The sequence below is a fragment of the Penaeus monodon genome, chromosome 42, assembly GCF_015228065.2.
Source record: "Penaeus monodon isolate SGIC_2016 chromosome 42, NSTDA_Pmon_1, whole genome shotgun sequence".
Taxonomy (NCBI): Eukaryota; Metazoa; Arthropoda; class Malacostraca; order Decapoda; family Penaeidae; genus Penaeus; species Penaeus monodon.
The window spans coordinates 25,300,782-25,320,781 of record NC_051427.1 but is presented as its reverse complement, the minus strand read 5'-3'; the positions used below and the strand labels follow the sequence as shown (position 1 = coordinate 25,320,781).

Here is a 20,000-nt window from a genome sequence, read left to right as displayed (position 1 = left end):
CCACAAACATTTATTGCATCCTGGCAGCAAGCACGAAGTCTAAATCCATTGTTAATATCCATAGCCCCTGGGGTAGCCATAGCCGTAGCTGTAGGGATAACCATAGGTGACGACAGGAGCGGTGTGGGTGTAGGAGTAAGTGTATGGGTGGACAAAGGAGGCTTCAGATTCTGGTTCGGCCGATCTCCGGTGGAGGGCGTGCGAGTGGCCGTAGGGATAACCGTAGCTGTAAGGGCGAACGTAGTTTAGTCCACAGAATAGGGGCGGTAGTGATTGTAGAAGTAAGAAGGATCTGCATCGGCTTCGGGTTCAGGATCAGCGGACCTCTTGTGACGTAGGCCATAACTGTATGGGTAGCCGTAGTCTCGGTAATAGCTAGGGTAGCCATAACCACGTCCGTAGAGAGAGAGACTAGGGTCGGCGTCCGCCTCTCGCTTCTCGACTGAAGAAGCGCAAGCAAAGGCCGCCAGGAGCACTACCGCCTGTTAAGGAAATAAAGTTTATTTAGTTCCAGTTAAACTACCTGGATATACAACCCAAAGTTAAGTCATTCTTCTAAGAGTCCCAATTAATGGCAAAATTTCTGTAGAGATGCTTTAAAAGTATTACGTAGTTCTAACCTTATGAAAACGATAATTACTAACCTAAAACCTAATATTTGTTGCTTTTGCAATTGCCAGTGGGTGAATGTGGGGAATTAAAACAGTGGAATTTAATTGAGTTACAGTAAAACTAGCATTATAATACAAACCCAAACTTAGCAAACACTAATTACTAACCAAGAATTTCATCTTGTTGCTTTTGTGATAACCAATGGGCGAATGTGTCTGAAGGAATCGCTACACTTCTTTTATACGGATCTCCAGTCCTTGGACTTTCAGGATGACTAACCTCCGGAAAAATCGACATTGGGAACGAAGAACTTGGTGCGAATTCGCCGTTAAGGAATAATAGTAAACAATTGAGTCACATACAAATAAACATACGCACACTCGCACACATACAGATATATTGTAGATTTCAACAATTCACTCTAGATAAAATAATAATAATAATAATGAATAAATAAATAAAAACACAAGATAAAGTTTTAAGTGAGTGTATCCTAACACGTTCCATACATACATACACGCATGGATATACAAATATACACACATGAATATTTATATATATTGTAAAAACCTATATGTAATCATATGTATACTTACATATATATATACATATTTATAGGTATATGTATGCATATATACATCTATACAAACACACACACACACACACACACACACACACACACACACACACACACATATATATATATATATATATATATATATATATATATATATATATATATATGCTTATATAGGTGTAATGTACATATATATATATATGTGTGAGTGTGTGTGTGTGTGTGCCCTTTTGCATGTTTATATGTAAATATATGTGTGCGTATGTTTCTTATATATTATGGACATATATTTATAACACTTTATATATATAATGTATACAGTATATATAATCAATAATGGATCATTAATAAAAACAAAAATAACTATGTTAAGAATAAAATAATGATAATGATAATGGTAATAACAGCAATAAGAAGAACCATAGCACTGATGATAATAAAATGACAACTGGTAAGGATTGCAACAGGGCTGTCAAATTCATTTACCGTAGGGAGCCATATTTCGCTTTAGTATACAGAATGAGGGCCGGATAATCAGTCAACGCGACGAAAAAGCAATATATTTGATTTAAATACGTAGGCTTTGCAGAAACACAATGCTAGAAGAAGTTTGTAAGAGTGTAACTGATAATCTTAAAAGACGAAGGATTGGCTTAATCAATCATAGAAAAAGACCGACTGTAAAATTGAAACAGTAAATGAGCCGCGGACCGCACCTAACTATGTGGTGGGCCACGTGTTTGACACCCTTGGACTGGACCACTAGTACTGCACAATAATACTGTTCGAGTAATGCTAAGCGATTATACTCTTGTATGAAGCCAGTGTATAAGGAGTGTAGTCGAAACCCCAATTAAAGCACAAATTATGCTCCTCGGTAGATGTACTTGGACGAACCTTGCATGCATGTTGTCTGTTGTATAATATAAATATGTTGCTTTTGTTTGTCTGATGATAAATTTTATAACGGTTCATATATTCCTTTCTAAAAGTGATCATTCGTCTTGTAATGTTTGATTTCTACTTTTAAATTTCAACAAACTGACAATTTCAATCCCTTTCTTAAAAGAGTAAAGCTTCTTGGCTGTCCTTAGAGACGGTCCCAAATGAATGTAAACGTAGAGAGCTGGTACTTTTAGTAGTTATGATTATCTCAATTGTTATTGCCATTGTTATATTATAAAAAATTCTATAGTATTGTTAGAATAATGAGCAAGAACGTTGGAGTAACAATGCTAATAATAACCATGACGACAACGATGGTAATACGAATGGTAAAAAGACAATACTAATAATAATGGCATTAATAAAGGTAATGCTAATGAGGATGTGAATGAATAATAATGATCATAGTGCACATGGTATTAATAATAGTGGAAAGTTCATTGATTCTTTATTGGGAAGAAATGTTCGTGGAGTCCGCAAAAAATTATTGCATCGTGACAACAAATGATGCAAAAACGAGGACTAGATCCATACTGATAACGGTAACGTCACGAACTGTTTTCAGTGTTAATATCCATAGCCCCTGGGGTAGCCATAGCCGTAGGTATAGGGATAACCATATGTGACGACAGGAGCGGTGTGGGTGTAGGAGTAAGTGTATGGGTGAACAAAGGAGGCTTCAGCTTCTGGTTCGGCCGATCTCCTGTGGAGGGCATGGGAGTGGCCGTAGGGATAGCCGTAGCTGTAAGGGCGAACATAGTTATAGTCCACAGAATAGGGGCGGTAGTAATTGTAGAAGTAAGAAGGATCTGCATCGGCTTCGGGTTCAGGGTTAGCGGACCTTTTGTGGCGGAGGCCATAACTGTATGGGTAGCCGTAGCCTCGGTAATAGGCAGGGTAGCCATAACCACGTCCATAGATGGGGAGGCTAGGGTCGGCGTCCGCTTCTCGCTTCTCGACTGAAGAAGCGCAAGCAAGGGCCGCCAGGAGCACTACCGCCTGTTAAGGAAATAAAGCAGCGGAGTTTATTATTTAAATTCCAATCAAAGTAGCTGGATATACAAACCCAAAATTAAGTAATTGCTCCAAAAATCCTGATTAATAGTAAATTTTCTGTAGAGATACATTAAAAGTAATAGATACTTCTAACATTAAGTAAACAATTACTAACCAAGAACCTCATATTTGTTGCTTTTGCGACTGCCAGTGGTCGAATGTGTCTGGAAAAGTCTCTTCACTTCTTTTATAAGGAACCTCCGTCCCTGGACTTGCAGGATGAATAAGTTGGGAGCAAAGAACGTGGCGCGAAATCGCCGTCAAGGATAAATTATAAGCAATTTTGGCACATGCGGATTAACACATGCACACACATAAACACACACACATATATATGTTTGTGTGTGGATATTTCTATGAATATATAATTTGGCATCATATACTAATAAACAAAAACAAAATGAGAAAACACGGATCAACAAAAAGATAACTGAAAAAAGGTATACTGTACATCATTGCAGTGGATATGGTTGCGCTTTGATTTTATAGACATACATATACAGACTATATTACCCTTTTAAACTCATTCGTCGCATGAATGTAGCAGTGCTAATTCTACAATAGCAGACACACGCACACACACACACACATATAGTATATGTCCTTACATATATATGTACGTATACATATATAAACACATGGAATTAATTGTCACACTTTACTCAATAAATTATCTATATTCTGAGTATTATTTATGGAATTCATATTTTTCATTTATATTCGAGGAATTTAGTTATTTCATATGCAATCCATTATTACGGAATATTTTTTTATCACTCGAGATAAGTGTTTGTTTCATGAGCAATTACGTTTGTTTCATGAAATTATTATATGTATTACTTTCCATATTATTAGTGTGATTGCAATACTACTTACTTAAGTTTATTTTAAGGTCGGTAATATTACTTTCTTCTAGTTTTATTCTCGTTTATTGAGAAGGGAAACTGCGAGCCACTGATTGGAATAATGGAGACATAAATGCGGGGAACAACTTCACTTGTTATTGTTTATTATTCACTTGGCACACACTACATTGTTCAATGAATGATGCCCTACCCATTCACCCCACTCACTCACCTTTCGCATTACAGGCTAATCCTAATACTAGATTAACAGCACTAACCCAGTCACTTCACCAATAGTCATTTCACCGAGTCATTTCACTGTCCGCACTCACGTATTTCGCACTGCACGTTCAATACTTTAGTCTTCTCTGTTCAGCACTTTCATGTTGTTTATAACTTATCAGATGATAAAATGAAGTCTGTTAAGTTTATAAATCTTCAAAGTTGGTTTCTTTCCAAGGAAATAGCGGCTAAAACAAGGGTCGAGAGCACGTCCTTTTCAGCCGGTGGTGAACAGTGATCTCTTTACCTTACGGCATGTTAGGCCTAAGTCACCTGCTACAGCCAATAGTAGCGGGAATATTGCATATGCGAACAAGCATTACTACCTAATCTTCCATTCAGCAGTCACACCTCTCATTCGCTAGTGTTTATACTTCTGTATATAGGAGAATTATATTTATCTATATACGGTTACGTTAATTAACTGTAATTATCGTGACATTACCCCCACCAAAAGTATACGCTCCAACTAAAGATATCTTCTTGTTAGCTAATTTAACTAAGACGAGAAAAAAAATCCACTTGAAGTGATAGCTTCTCTCCTTCAAGGTTAGATTCTGAAGTGATAACCTGCGCAGGAGTCAAGTAGTACAGGTTTCGAACCTCAGCTGAAAGTTGAGAAAATATATAAAACATCTATAGGATGTTTACATTTCTATCTTCCACCTTTATAAATGAAGCACAAAATTGAATTTATATCATGGTAATACCAGTAGCAAGTTAATAATTAGTCGATTATATGCATACATGCAATGTAGATATCCCACGTATTTCAAGTTTGTGTTTCAAAAAAAAAAGAATTTAGAACTATACTTCCTTTATAATCAAGTCATTGATTCTGCTTCGCACCTCCCCGGGAATGAAGATTCTTCTGCAGTTGATGCTCCACCTCCGCTTCATGATATTGTAGTTGAGGTCCCGGGTTGCGAGACGTTTCAGGTAGACTGTCCTCAAGGTCACTGCTGCTTCCGCTGATCAGCCTTGAGAGTAGATCAGCTCCTACGTTCTCAGTTCCTCTTATATAGCGGATAGTGAACTCAAATTGCTGAAGGTAGAGACCCCAGCGCATCAGGCGCGCATTGGCGGTCTTGGATCGTTTGAGCTGCGAGAGAGGCATGTGGTCTGTTTCCAAAGTGAATTTAGCACCACACAAGTAGTAATAAAACTTGTGAATCCCCTCTATAACAGCTAGCAGCTCTCGTTCAACAGTCGAATAATTGCACTCAGCTTTGGAGAGTCTACGGCTGTGGTAAGCGACGGGGAACAATCTGCCATCAAACTCTTGCAAAAGGATTGCTCCAACACCTTCTCCCGATGCGTCTGTCCGCAAAGTAAACGGTTTATCTTTGGATGGAAGTCGGAGAATAGGTTCAGAACACAAGGTTTCCTTTAGTGTAGCGAAGGATTTCTCCTGCTCTGCACCCCACACCATCTTGTTGCTGCAGTTTTTCTTCAGGAGGTTGAATAGCGGAAGAGCAATCTGCGTAAAGTCTTTAATGAAGCTCCGATAATACCCAACGAGGCCGAGGAAAGAACGAAGCTGGTGTTGATTTACGGGTCGCGGTGCCATGCGAATCTTCTGTATTTTCTCCTGCTGACACTCGCATTTGCCATCTCCAACGGTGTGGCCAAGGAAGTGTGTCCGTGTGAAGGCTATCTCACACTTGCTGGGCTTTAAGGTCATTCGATGCAGAGATAATTTACTGAAAACTACGTCGAGCAGCTTCTGGTGCTCAGCCAAAGTTGATGTATGTATGAGTAAGTCATCCATAAAGATTTCTACTCCCGAAATATCTCCAAGTACCTGACGCATGCACCGATTGAAGACTGAGGGAGAGTTCGTTAATCCAAAGGGTAGCACCTTGTATTGATACAGTCCACAGGGGGTTTTGAAAGCTGTTATCTTCCTGCTTTCTGGATGCAAAGGAATCTGGAAGAATCCTTTTGTGAGGTCTAGTTTCGTGAAATATTTAGAAGCAGATAAACGCGAGAAGATAAGGCGTTGATCAGACATTGGTTCCGCCTCGAATTGAGTAGCTGTGTTAACGCGACGGTAATCCCCGCAGATCCTAATGTCTCCTCCTTCTTCTTAACCACAACTATGGGTGAACAATACGCACTCTTAGACGGTTCAATAATGCCAATAGCTTCAAGTTTCTTTATCTCTTTGATCACCAAGTCTACATACCGCAGAGGTATAGGGTATGGTTTTGTGCGCACTGGCACTTTATTACGAAGGATGATTCTATGTTCTTCCACCTTGGCAACTCGGGGTTGATCAGAGAAGATTTCGGGGTACTTCTGAATGATCTCACGGAGGTCTGCCTTATGGTGGTCCTCTAGCTTCGGGTTTATGATAATACTCTCTGGTCCTTCCCTCGAATCAGTTTCAGGAGTCCAGGGCTGACAGAAACCAGAGTCCTCAGGTATTACGGTTGCCGCACACCCAAAATGCTTCAAATTATCCACACCGCTATCAGGAGAGGACCGTCGCCGAACATTCACTGGACGTCGATTGTCACCCCTTTGTTGACGAGTTGTACAGCTAGGCTGAGATACAGGGGAGGACCTTGGATAATATTTCTTTATCATGTTTATGTGGAAAAGTTTCTTCTCGTGGCCGATTCCTACGATGTAATTAACGTCCGAAACTCGCTTGAGAATAATATAAGGTCCACTCCACTGAGCTAAGAGCTTGTTTGTGCTCGTAGGCAACAATATCAAGCACTGATCTCCTTCATCAAGTGTACGAAGCTTAGCTTTCCTGTCATAATAGGACTTCTGAGTGACCTGACTTTTCAAAAGCTCCTCCTTTGCGAGTTCGCACGTAGAATGCAAGCGTTCATTCAGATCCAGAACATACTGATAAGAGGAGGTGATTACTGGGTCATCCTCAGTATTGTCCCACAGCTCCCTTAGAACTTGCAAAGGGCCTCTTACTGGTCTACCATACACCAACTCAAATGGGGAGAATTTTAAGGAACTCTGTGGTGCTTCTCTGTAGGCAAACAGCAGCGGTGCCAAGAGGCGAGGCCATTCCCGAGGCTGGTCTGCTGCCATGCGTTTTAGCATTTTCTTTAGTGTGCCATTAAATCGCTCACAAAGTCCATTTCCTTCTGGGTGGTATGGTGTAGTTCTCATCCCCTTTACTGACAGGAGTTTCCAGGTCTCTTCCATCATGCCTGATGTAAACTGTGTGCCTCTGTCGCTCAGTACTTCCCTGGGTATGCCAATTCTGCAGAACACACCAAAGAGAGCTTCTGCAACTGTGGCAGCCTCTATGTTCTTCAAAGCAACAGCTTCTGGCCATCTTGTTGCAAAATCAACGATTGTAAGGATGTACTTCGATTTATCGTCAGCACAAGGTGTATGGGACCCACAATATCGACAGCCACCCGAGAGAACGGTTCCGAAATCACAGGAAGTGGCTGTAGGGGTGCCGCAGTATTGCGTCCCTTGTCCGTTGTCTTCTGACATATGTCACAGGAACGGGCGAGTCTTAAGATTTCAGCTCCCATTCCAGGCCAGAACATGGTGGTTTGTATTCGGGCGAGAGTTTTGGCTGCCCCCATGTGACCTCCGAGGAGCGAGTGGTGCCCCAACTTGAAGACTTGTTGGCGGCATCCAGCTGGAACAACGAACTGCAGCTTCACCTCACCCCTCGGCAAAGTAGTTCGTCGGTAAAGTCTGTTGTTCTGCCATATAAAGTCCGTCTTTATTCCTTTGTAGAGGCGAACATGTCGTTGCTCAGCGTATTCATGTAGTTTGGAGAGGGTGGCATCATTCTTCTGCTGCTCAGCTATGTCCTCGCCTTTTAATAAAGCTTCCAGACCTTGTGGACTTGCCAGCCGTGTGCTGATCTCAGAGCGACGTGCAGCAGCTCTCGTAGTGACAGCAGCACTGGTATGATCTATAATGCCTGCAGATATGATCGGTACATCGTGAACACCAGGGGATTCTGACATAGGGGTGACATCTTGTGCAGCAGGTTCACTCTCCTCTGCAGTTTGAGTCATCGCGTCCTTGCCTCCTTCCACCTGTGTCTGCGTCTGGACCTCTTTTGCCGGGACCAGAGAAGCTCCAGGCACGTTGCCCAAGACAAAATCGAAGGCGGGGTTATCCATGACAGCAGCAGTCACAGTGCCTGTAAAGTAAGGGGACTGGCAGAAAACCTTTGCCTCATTCACCACTATTTGTGAACCATCAATCATTGTAACACGAACGGTTTTGCCAGTATAATCCTTTCTTTTTACATACCTTTTTTAACTACACATCCTGTGGACCCAGAGTCTCGCATGATAACTGCTCTGCGACCCTGGACCCTGCCCTCTGCAGTAGACAATCTCTTGTTGGCTGCTGAAGGCAAGGGAAGAGGAGAGCATGCACAGAGTACGTGGTGGCCAAGTGCCAGGCCAGACACATGTACCTGGGGCTCCTCCTTTTCCGGGACACTGTTCACTGTAGCCAAGTGACCGGACTGGTAGAACGGCTTCTTCTCACCTCCTTTCCGTGGCATATTGAAAGGCTGGTGCTTGTGTTCTCCCGGCTGTGATTTTGCAGTTTCAGGAGATTTTAACTCTGTTTTTGCCTCCCTGCGATCACCGACACTTCTCATAGCAGGTTTCTTTGACTCTTGCCTTCGGTCGCCCTCTTTCTTGACCCTGTAGTTGTAGCCATAAGCAGAGAACCAGCCATCTGCTATGTCCGCAGTCTCCGCCAGGCTAGTAACTTTGTTCATTCTCAGCTGAGCTCGCAATCCTTTGGGCAGCGAAGATAGCAGCTGAGTAACCAGAATGAGCTCCAGGATACCTTCCTTGGTATCAGGTAAATTACTCAGTCGATGCCAAGTCTTGAAGAGATGAGAGAGGCGAGTGATGAAAAGCCTGCAGGTCTCCCGCTCGTCAAGGTGAGCTTCCTGGAACCTGCAACGAGCCTGCTCGAGGCTAATAGCGTAAGCACTCAGCAGAGCCTCCTTTAATTCACTGTAACGTCAAATTACCTTCTATTTCGGTGCGGTGATAAACATCTAGGCTGTGACCCTGGAGGCGGGTTACGAGCTGCAGAAACATCGTTTTCTCGTCCCACCCGTGATCGGCGGCGACCCTTTCGAGTACGAGGAAATAAGCTTCGACCTGGTCTGCGTCGTCAGGAAACATCGGCAACTTCGTCTTGGGAGGAGCCACGGGCGGGGGCGGCGTAGCTTTAAGGACCTCTATCTTATGCTTAAAATTTAACTCCGCCATCTGAATCTCGTGCTCCCGCATCGCCTGGGCGGCCGCAAACTCGCGTTCGCGATCCTCCCGCTCTCTGCGCTCCGCCCGCAGGTCTCGTTGCTGGTCCTGCACATACTTAGCAATATCACGAGGATCAGTCAATCCCAGTCTGCAGCCTCCTGCTTCAGTACCGCTAAATCCATTTCTTGATAATCAACTTTCAGTTCTGTTCGTGCAAATAATTAGTGCTATTGAATCACAAGTGCAGCGTACGAACGAGTTCTTGGTTCTTGGTCATTTAATTATTGTTCATAATATTGGTTTCGTCTGTGCCACTGATATCTAGCTAATGATGGAATGAATGAAATGTGTGCAAGAGAAAAATATTAACACGTCCCCTATATCACAAAGGAAAGCAAATGCTTGTAACTCTACCGTGGAATGTAACGAGTCAAAAATTACAAAGGTGGATACCGACGTAATTCCATTCTGCTTATATGCAAGCACATTTACTCTACTTAATAATCAGTGGCCCCACGTTGGGCGCCATTGTCACACTTTACTCAATAAATTATCTATATTCTGAGTATTATTTATGGAATTCATATTTTTCATTTATATTCGAGGAATTTAGTTATTTCATATGCAATCCATTATTACGGAATATTTTTTTATCACTCGAGATAAGTGTTTGTTTCATGAGCAATTACGTTTGTTTCATGAAATTATTATATGTATTACTTTCCATATTATTAGTGTGATTGCAATACTACTTACTTAAGTTTATTTTAAGGTCGGTAATATTACTTTCTTCTAGTTTTATTCTCGTTTATTGAGAAGGGAAACTGCGAGCCACTGATTGGAATAATGGAGACATAAATGCGGGGAACAACTTCACTTGTTATTGTTTATTATTCACTTGGCACACACTACATTGTTCAATGAATGATGCCCTACCCATTCACCCCACTCACTCACCTTTCGCATTACAGGCTAATCCTAATACTAGATTAACAGCACTAACCCAGTCACTTCACCAATAGTCATTTCACCGAGTCATTTCACTGTCCGCACTCACGTATTTCGCACTGCACGTTCAATACTTTAGTCTTCTCTGTTCAGCACTTTCATGTTGTTTATAACTTATCAGATGATAAAATGAAGTCTGTTAAGTTTATAAATCTTCAAAGTTGGTTTCTTTCCAAGGAAATAGCGGCTAAAACAAGGGTCGAGAGCACGTCCTTTTCAGCCGGTGGTGAACAGTGATCTCTTTACCTTACGGCATGTTAGGCCTAAGTCACCTGCTACAGCCAATAGTAGCGGGAATATTTGCATATGCGAACAAGCATTACTACCTAATCTTCCATTCAGCAGTCACACCTCTCATTCGCTAGTGTTTATACTTCTGTATATAGGAGAATTATATTTATCTATATACGGTTACGTTAATTAACTGTAATTATCGTGACATTAATATATCCAAATATACATTGCTGAATTATTTTAATGGCAATAATATAACTTTAGAAGTAATAATAGATATAATAGTGACCATAGCAATTAAGAGTAGTAGGAAGGGTAAGAGCTGCTAGTGCGGTTATTTTCGGTTCAAAGGCAGCAGTCGGAGGACATCTGAAGGTGGTGGTGTAGCCTTAGAAGAGGCAGAGAGAGATTTTTCCATAAAGCAGTTCCGCATATGCAGTACACGTATATAATATGAAATGTGTGTGTGTTTGTGTAACATGTATAATTTTATAAACAGTACATATAATCATGTATAGACACACACACACACACACACACACACACACACACACACACACACACACACACACACACACACATATATATATATATATATATATATATATATATATATATATATATATATATATATATATAAATATATGTGTGTGTGTAAACGTACATGTGCATATATATACGTATACATTGCAAAAATTCATATATATGTATATGTATGCATATGTACACATAATTAAATGTACTATATATAAAAGTACGTGTGTGTGTGTGTGTGTGTATGTGTGTGTAACGTACACAAACGGATTAACACAAGCACACACACACAAACACGCATATGTGTGTGTGTGTGTGTGTGTGTGTGTAACTGATAACAAATAAATAAATAAATAAATAAAATGACAAAGCTTCCCTTATATCACTGGAGTGGGTATGATTGCACTCTAATCTTATAGGCATACTCTAATCCACTGTTAATAGGTTAAACGTCTTTTCAATTCAGGCCATATGACCCTTTTAAACTCATTCGTCGTATGAATGTAGAAGTGGTAATTCTACAATAGCAAACACACTCACACACATAACAACTGAAGTTGGTGGCGTAGAAAAGGCAGAGAGAGAATTTTTCATAAAGCAATTTTGCATGTGTACTACACACACACATAATGATTTATTTTGTAGAAAAAAAAATGTAAATCAAATACGTATTTGGTACACACATGCACACACACACACACACACACACACACACACACACACACACACACACACACATATATATATATATATATATATATATATATATATGTATATATATATATATATATATATATATATATATATATGTATATATATATATATATATATATATATATATATATATATATATATATATATATATATGTGCGTGTGTGTGTGTGTGTGTGTACAGAATGTATATATACTTTTATATACAGTACATATAATCATTGAACCGTATTCATGTGACAAATGTATAAAAGGTATGAATGAGAATGAATATCTTCACAGTACAAGATATGTATTTGACCGGTTTCGATCGTATCTTCGTCAGAAATACATACATCAGAGAAATTACAGACTAAATATATATTATACGTGAGCTGACGACTGTGACCTCCCACTCGTTGTTCGTATAATTGTAGCCGTGACCTTGGATAGTTTGAATCTGCCTGATGCTGTGTTGACATTATTCTACGCCGCGATGTATGCTGCTTCCATAATTTTTCTTTTTTGTTTGTTCAGTCCCCCATGAACTCTTTCCGCTTCCTTCCAGTTCGGTAGATGTCCAGCTTCATCTACATGTACCACCATGGCGTTGGAAGTCCTGTGGCGACGGATGTCAGGCCGATGTTCGCTGATCCTGGTGCTAAAACCACGACCTGTTTCACTATAGTATGCTGTATCGTATCTGCTGCAGGGTATGCGATGCACAACACTGTTAGGGTTGCTTCCATTATTACGAGACAAGAAGCAGTCCGAAAGCAACCCTAACAGTGTTGTGTATCGCATACCCTGCAGCAGATGTGATACAGTATACTTTGGTGAAACAGGCCGTGGTTTCAGCACCAGCTAACATCGAGCTGACATATGCATATATAAGTGTAGTGTACTAGTTGTCTATCTATATCTGTTAATATATGTTTATATGTACTACTATGTGTGTGTGTTTCTTATATATAAATATATATATATATATATATATATATATATATATATATATATATATACATACGCACACACACACACACACACACACACACACACACACACACACACACACACATATATATATATATATATATATATATATATATATATATATATATATATTTCTAACATTATATATCGGTATGTATGTATATATACATAAAATGTATACAGTATATTCTTATATATATTCATATATATATATATATATCATCAATGATAATGATAACAATAACAATAAAAATAACTGATGTGAATAGAATAATTATAATAATGATGATAATACCAATGCTAATAACAATATTAACCGTAGCAATAATAACAGTGAAATAACTGAATGAGGACTACACCTGGGCTGTCAAACTCGTTTACCGCAGGGAGCCATAATCATGAGTGGCCGCTAACGGCTATATGGTGGACTTAAAAACGTAGGCTTTGCAAAAACACAGTGGTAGGAAAAAGGACGAAGGATTGGCTTAATCAAGCATGTAAAACGGCCGTCTGTAAGACTGAAATAGTAAATAATGATGATAGTAATAAAAATACTGAAGATAATACGAATGGTTATGAAGACAATGCTAATAATAATGACATTAGCAAAGGTAATGTTAATGAGGATGTGAATGAATGATAATAACAATACACATGAAAGTGGAAATTACATAGATACTTTATTGGGGAAAAATATCCATGATATCGGTAACGTCAGGAAGTGTTTTCATTGTTAATATCCATAGCCCCTGGGGTAGCCATAGCCGTAGCTGTAAGGATAACCATAGGTGACGACAGGAGCGGTGTGGGTGTAGGAGTAAGGGTATGGGTGAACAAACGAGGCTTCTGCTTCTGGTTCGGCCGACCTCCTGTGGAGGGCGTGTGAGTAGCCGTAGGGATAGCCGTAGGTGTAGGGTCGAACGTAGCTATAGCCTACAGAGTAGGGTCTATAAAGATTGTACAAGTAGGAAGGGTCGGCATCAGCTTCGGGTTCAGGATTAGCAGATCTCTTGTGGCGGAGGCCATAGCTATATGGGTAGCTGTAGCCTCGATAATAGCTAGGGTAGCCATAACCACGTCCGTAGAGAGAGAGACTAGGGTCGGCGTCCGCCTCTCGCTTCTCGACTGAAGAAGCGCAAGCAAAGGTCGCCAGGAGCACTACCACCTGTTAAGGAAATGAAATTTATTTAGTTCCAGTTAAACTACCTTGATATACAACCCAAAGTTAAGTCATTGTTTTAAGAGTCCCAATTAATGGTAAAATTTCTGTATTACATACTTCTAACATTAAGTAAACGATAATTACTAACCTAAAACCTCACATTTGTTGCTTTGCAATTGCCTGTGGGTGAAATAAAACAGTGGAGTTTAACTGAGTTAAAACTAGCATTATGTACAAACCCAAGCTTAGTAAACACTAATTACTAACCAAGAATTTCATCTTGTTGCTTTTGCGATAACCAATGGGCGAATGTGTCTGAAGGAATCGCTACACTTCTTATATACGGATCTTCATACCTTGGTCTTTCAGGATGACTAACCTCCGGAGAAATCGACGTTGGCAACGAAGAACTTGGTGCGAATTCGCCGTTAAGGAATAATAGTAAACAGTTTAGTCACATACGAATAAACATACGCACACACATACACTCGCACACATACAGATATATTGTAGATTTCAACAATTCACTCTAGATAAAATAATAATAATGATAATGAATAAATAAATAAAAACACAAAATAAAGTTTTAAGTGAGTGTATGCAAACACGTTTCATACATACATACACGCATGTATATACAAATATAAACACATGAATATTTATATATATTGTAAAAACTTATATGTAATCATATGTATACTTACATATATATATATATATATATATATATATATATATATATATATATATATATATATATATATTTATAAGGTATATGTATACATATATACACCTATACAAACACACACATACACCCGCGCACACACACACACACATATATAGGTGTAATGTACATATATATATATATATATATATATATATATATATATATATATATATAATATATATATATATATATATATATATATATACGCATGTGTGTGTGTGTGTGTGGTTTTGCATGTTTGTATGTAAATATATGTGTGCGTATGTTTCTTATATATTATGGACATATATTTATAACACTATATATATATAATGTATACAGTATATATAATCAATAATGGATCATTAATAAAAACAAAAATAACTATGTTAAGAATAAAATAATGATAATGATAATGATAATAAGAAGAACCATAGCAATAATAACAATGAAATGGCAACTGGATAAGGACTGCAACAGGGCTGTCAAATTCATTTACCGTAGGGAGCCACATTTCGCTTTAGTATACAGAATGAGGGCCGGGTAATCAGTCAACGCGACGAAAAAGCCATATGGTTGATTTAAATACGTAGGCTTTACAAAAACACAATGATAGATGAGATTTGTAAGAGTGTAACTGATAATCTCAAAAGACGAAGGACTGGCTTAATCAATTATAGAAAAAGACCGACTGTAAAATTGAAACAGCAAATGAGCCGCGGACCGCACCTAACTATGTGGTGGGACACGTGTTTGACACCCTTGGACTGGACCACTAGTACTGCACAATAATAATGTTCGAGTAATGCTAGGCGATTATACTCTTGTATGAAGCCAGTGTATAAGGAGTGTATTCGAAACCCCAATTAAAGCACAAATTATGCTCTTCGGTAGATGTACTTGGACGAACCTTGCATGCATGTTGTCTGTTGTATTAGATAAATATGTTGCTTTTGTTTGTCTGATGATAAATTTTATAACGCTTCATATATGCCTTTCTAAAAGTGATCATTCGTCTTGTAATGTTTGATTTCTACTTTTAAATTTCAACAAATTGACAATTTCAATCCCTTTCTTAAAAGAGTAAAGCTTCTTCGCTGTCCTTAGAGACGGTCCCAAATGAATGTAAACGTAGAGAGCTGGTACTTTTAGTAGTTAAAAAATTCTATAGTATTGTTAGAATAATGAGCAAGAACGTTGGAGTAACAATGCTAATAATAACCATGACGACAACGATGGTAATACGAATGGTAATAAAGACAGTACTAATAATAATGGCATTTGCAAAGGTAATGTTAATGAGGATGTGAATGAATAATAATGATCATAGTGCACATGGTATTAATAATAGTGGAAAGTTCATTGATTCTTTATTGGGAAGAAATGTTCGTGGAGTCCGCAAAAAAATTATTGCATATGCATATGCATATATAAGTGTAGTGTACTAGTTGTCTATTTATATCTGTTAATATATGTTTATATGTACTACTATGTGTGTGTGTTTCTTATATATAAATATATATATATATATATATATATATATATATATATATACATATACATACATACATACATACATATATATATATATATATATATATATATATATATATATATTTATAACATTATATATCGGTATGTATGTATATATACATAAAATGTATACAGTATATTCTTATATATATTCATATATATATATATCACCAATGATAATGATAACAATAACAATAAAAATAACTGATGTGAATAGAATAATTATAATAATGATGATAATACCAATGCTAATAACAATATTAACCGTAGCATTAATAACAGTGAAATAACTGAATGAGGACTACACCTGGGCTGTCAAACTCGTTTACCGCAGGGAGCCATAATCATGAGTGGCCGCTAACGGCTATATGGTGGACTTAAAAACGTAGGCTTTGCAAAAACATAGTGGTAGAAAAAAGGACGAAGGATTGGCTTAATCAAGCATGTAAAACGGCCGACTGTAAGACTGAAATAGTAAATAATGATGATAGTAATAAAAATACTGAAGATAGTACGAATGGTTATGAAGACAATGCTAATAATAATGACATTAGCAAAGGTAATGTTAATGAGGATGTGAATGAATGGTAATAACAATACACATGAAAGTGGAAATTACATAGATACTTTATTGGGGAAAAATATCCATACTGATATCGGTAACGTCAGGAAGTGTTTTCAGTGTTAATATCCATAGCCCCTGGGGTAGCCATAGCCGTAGCTGTAGGGATAACCATAGGTGACGACAGGAGCGGTGTGGGTGTAGGAGTAAGTGTATGGGTGAACAAACGAGGCTTCAGCTTCTGGTTCGGCCGACCTCCTGTGGAGGGCGTGTGAATAGCCGTAGGGATAACCGTAGGTGTAGGGACGAACGTAGTTATAGCCTACAGAGTAGGGGCTATAATGATTGTACAAATAGGAAGGGTCGGCATCAGCTTCGGGTTCAGGATTAGCAGATCTCTTGTGGCGGAGGCCATAGCTATATGGGTAGCCGTAGCCTCGGTAATAACTAGGGTAGCCATAACCACGTCCGTAGAGAGAGAGACTAGGGTCGGCGTCCGCCTCTCGCTTCTCGACTGAAGAAGCGCAAGCAAAGGTCGCCAGGAGCACTACCGCCTGTTAAGGAAATAAAGTTTATTTCGTTCCAGTTAAACTACCTTCATATACAACCCAAAGTTAAGTCATTGTTCTAAGAGTCCCAATTAATGGTAGAATTTCTGTAGAGATGCTTTAAAAGTATTACATACTTCTAACATTAAGTAAACGATAATTACTAACCTAAAGCCTCATATTTGTTGCTTTGCAATTGCCAGTGGGTAAAATAAAACAGTGGAGTTTAATGAGTTAAAACTAGCATTATGTACAAACCCAAGCTTAGTAAACACTAATTACTAACCAAGAATTTCATCTTGTTGCTTTTGTGATAACCAATGGGCGAATGTGTCTGAAGGAATCGCTACACTTCTTTTATACGGATCTTCAGTCCTTGGTCTTTCAGGATGACTAACCTCCGGAGAAATCGACGTTGGGAACGAAGAACATGGTGCGAATTCGCCGTTAAGGAATAATAGTAAACAGTTTAGTCACATACGAATAAACATATTCACACACATACACTCGCACACATACAGATATATTGTACATTTCAACAATTCACTCTAGATAAAATAATAATAATGATAATGAATAAATAAATAAAAACACAAAATAAAGTTTTAAGTGAGTGTATCCAAACACGTTTCATACATACATACACGCATGTATATACAAATATAAACACATGAATATTTATATATATTGTAAAAACTTATATGTAACATATGTATACTTACATATATATATACATATTTATAAGGTATATGTATACATATATACACCTATACACACACACACACACACACACACACACACACACACACACACACACACATATATATATATATATATATATATATATATATATATATAGATAGATAGATAGATAGATAGATAGATAGATACGTATGTGTGTGTGTGTGTGTGTGTGTGTGCTTTTGCATGTTTGTATGTAAATATATGTGTGCGTATGTTTCTTATATATTATGGACATATATTTATAATACTATATATATATAATGTAAACAGTATATATAATCAATAATGGATCCTTAATAAAAACAAAAATAACTATGTTAAGAATAAAATAATGATAATGATAATGATAATAAGAAGAACCATAGCAATAATAACAATGAAATGGCAACTGGATAAGGACTGCAACAGTGCTGTCAAATTCATTTACCATAGGAAGCCACATTTCGCTTTAGTATACAGAATGAGGGCCGGATAATCAGTCAACGCGACGAAAAAGCCATATGGTTGATTTAAATACGTAGGCTTTACAAAAGCACAATGATAGAAGAGATTTGTAAGAGTGTAACTGATAATCTCAAAAGACGAAGGACTGGCTTAATCAATTATAGAAAAAAACCGACTGTAAAATTGAAACAGCAAATGAGCCGTGGACCGCACCTAACTATGTGATGGGCCACGTGTTTGACACCCCTGGACTGGATCATTAGTATTGCACAGAAATATTATTCGAGTAATGCTAAGTGATTATACTCATATATGAAGCCAGTGTATAAGGACTGTATTTAAAACCCTTATATTATAAACGAGTGAAGCACAAATTTTACTCTTCGGTAGATGTCTTCTTTTCTTTTAACGGTAGGTTCATGTCTGAGCCGCCGTGGTCACAGCATGATACTTAATTGTAGTTTTCATGTTTGTGATGCTCTTGGAGTGACTACGTGGTAGGGTCCCCAGTTCCTTTCCACGGAGAGTGCCGGTGGTACCTTTTAGGTAATCATTCTCTATATTTATCCGGGCTTGGGACCAGCACTTGACTTGGGCTGGCTTTGGCCACCCAGTGGCTAGGTAGGCAATCAAGGTGAAATTCCTTGCCCAAGGGAACAACGCGGCGGTCGGTGACTCGAACCCTCGAATTCAGATTGCCGTCGTGACAGTCTTGAGTCCGACGCTCTAACCATTCGGCCACCGCGGCCTTGACGATCATGGGCTTCCATGATTTTTTCTTTAGCAATTTAGAGCGGTGGTTTGCCATTGCCTTCCGCCCGGTGTTTTTATCGAGTCACCATCTCTATTTACCCGGCACTGACTTGAGCTGGCTTGGCCACCCAGTGACTAGGCAGGCAATCGAGGTGAAGTTCCTTGCCCAAGGGAAACAACGCGCCGGCCGGTGACTCGAACCCTCGAACTCAGATTGCCGTCGTGACAGTCTTGAGTCCGACGCTCTAACCATTCGGCTACCGCGGCCCCTCGGTAGATGTACTTGTACCTTAAACCTTGAACGACTCGGAGCTTGCATGTATGTTGTCTTTTGTATAAGATTAACATGTTGCTCTTTATTCTGTCTGATAATAAATTGTATAACGGTTCATATATGCCTTCTAAAAGTCTTTGACTTGCAATGTTTGATTTCTTCTTTTAAATTTCAACAAATTGACAATTTCAATCCCTTTCTTAAAGGAGAAAAGCTTCTTCGTTGTCCGTAGAGACTGTCCCAAATGAATGTAAACGTAGAGAG

General features: G+C 38.6%; 4 protein-coding genes and 1 pseudogene across 4 annotated transcripts; all 5 read right to left on the bottom strand.

Moving 5' to 3' along the window:
* The window catches only part of LOC119599337, an 827-nt pseudogene extending 18 nt beyond the window's left edge, over window positions 1-809 (bottom strand).
* Window positions 810-2,701: 1,892 nt separating this feature from the next.
* On the bottom strand, window positions 2,702-3,317 carry LOC119599389 (shematrin-like protein 1). The gene is made up of 2 exons (XM_037949160.1): window positions 3,306-3,317; window positions 2,702-3,133 (listed from the first exon to the last, which is right to left on the bottom strand). Exons 1-2 carry the CDS (start codon window positions 3,315-3,317, stop codon window positions 2,702-2,704), a joined length of 444 nt encoding a protein of 147 aa, XP_037805088.1.
* A 1,495-nt stretch (window positions 3,318-4,812) lies between these two features.
* LOC119599235 lies at window positions 4,813-10,080 on the bottom strand. The gene is made up of 7 exons (XM_037948972.1): window positions 10,049-10,080; window positions 9,403-9,735; window positions 8,575-9,299; window positions 7,698-8,461; window positions 6,438-7,602; window positions 5,167-6,231; window positions 4,813-4,925 (listed from the first exon to the last, which is right to left on the bottom strand). The coding sequence occupies exons 1-7, from the start codon at window positions 10,078-10,080 to the stop codon at window positions 4,813-4,815; spliced, it is 4,197 nt and encodes a 1,398-aa protein (XP_037804900.1).
* A 3,663-nt stretch (window positions 10,081-13,743) lies between these two features.
* LOC119598883 (shematrin-like protein 1) lies at window positions 13,744-14,465 on the bottom strand. Its single transcript, XM_037948575.1, has 2 exons — window positions 14,440-14,465; window positions 13,744-14,175 (listed from the first exon to the last, which is right to left on the bottom strand). Exons 1-2 carry the CDS (start codon window positions 14,449-14,451, stop codon window positions 13,744-13,746), a joined length of 444 nt encoding a protein of 147 aa, XP_037804503.1. The 5' UTR covers window positions 14,452-14,465.
* Window positions 14,466-17,020: 2,555 nt separating this feature from the next.
* On the bottom strand, window positions 17,021-17,840 carry LOC119599335 (shematrin-like protein 1). The gene is made up of 2 exons (XM_037949092.1): window positions 17,808-17,840; window positions 17,021-17,527 (listed from the first exon to the last, which is right to left on the bottom strand). Exons 1-2 carry the CDS (start codon window positions 17,817-17,819, stop codon window positions 17,096-17,098), a joined length of 444 nt encoding a protein of 147 aa, XP_037805020.1. The 5' UTR covers window positions 17,820-17,840; the 3' UTR covers window positions 17,021-17,095.
* Between the last annotated feature and the right edge of the window lie 2,160 nt (window positions 17,841-20,000).

Coding starts and splice junctions, on each gene's coding strand:
- LOC119599235 (XM_037948972.1), bottom strand. CDS start 10,080: ATGGCGCCCAACGTGGGGCCACTGATTATTAA. Junction 7,603..7,697: donor CTCGGGTGGCTGTCGATATT/GTGGGTCCCATA, acceptor GTTGCTTTGAAG/AACATAGAGGCTGCCACAGT. Junction 6,232..6,437: donor CATTATTGAACCGTCTAAGA/GTGCGTATTGTT, acceptor CTTTGCATCCAG/AAAGCAGGAAGATAACAGCT.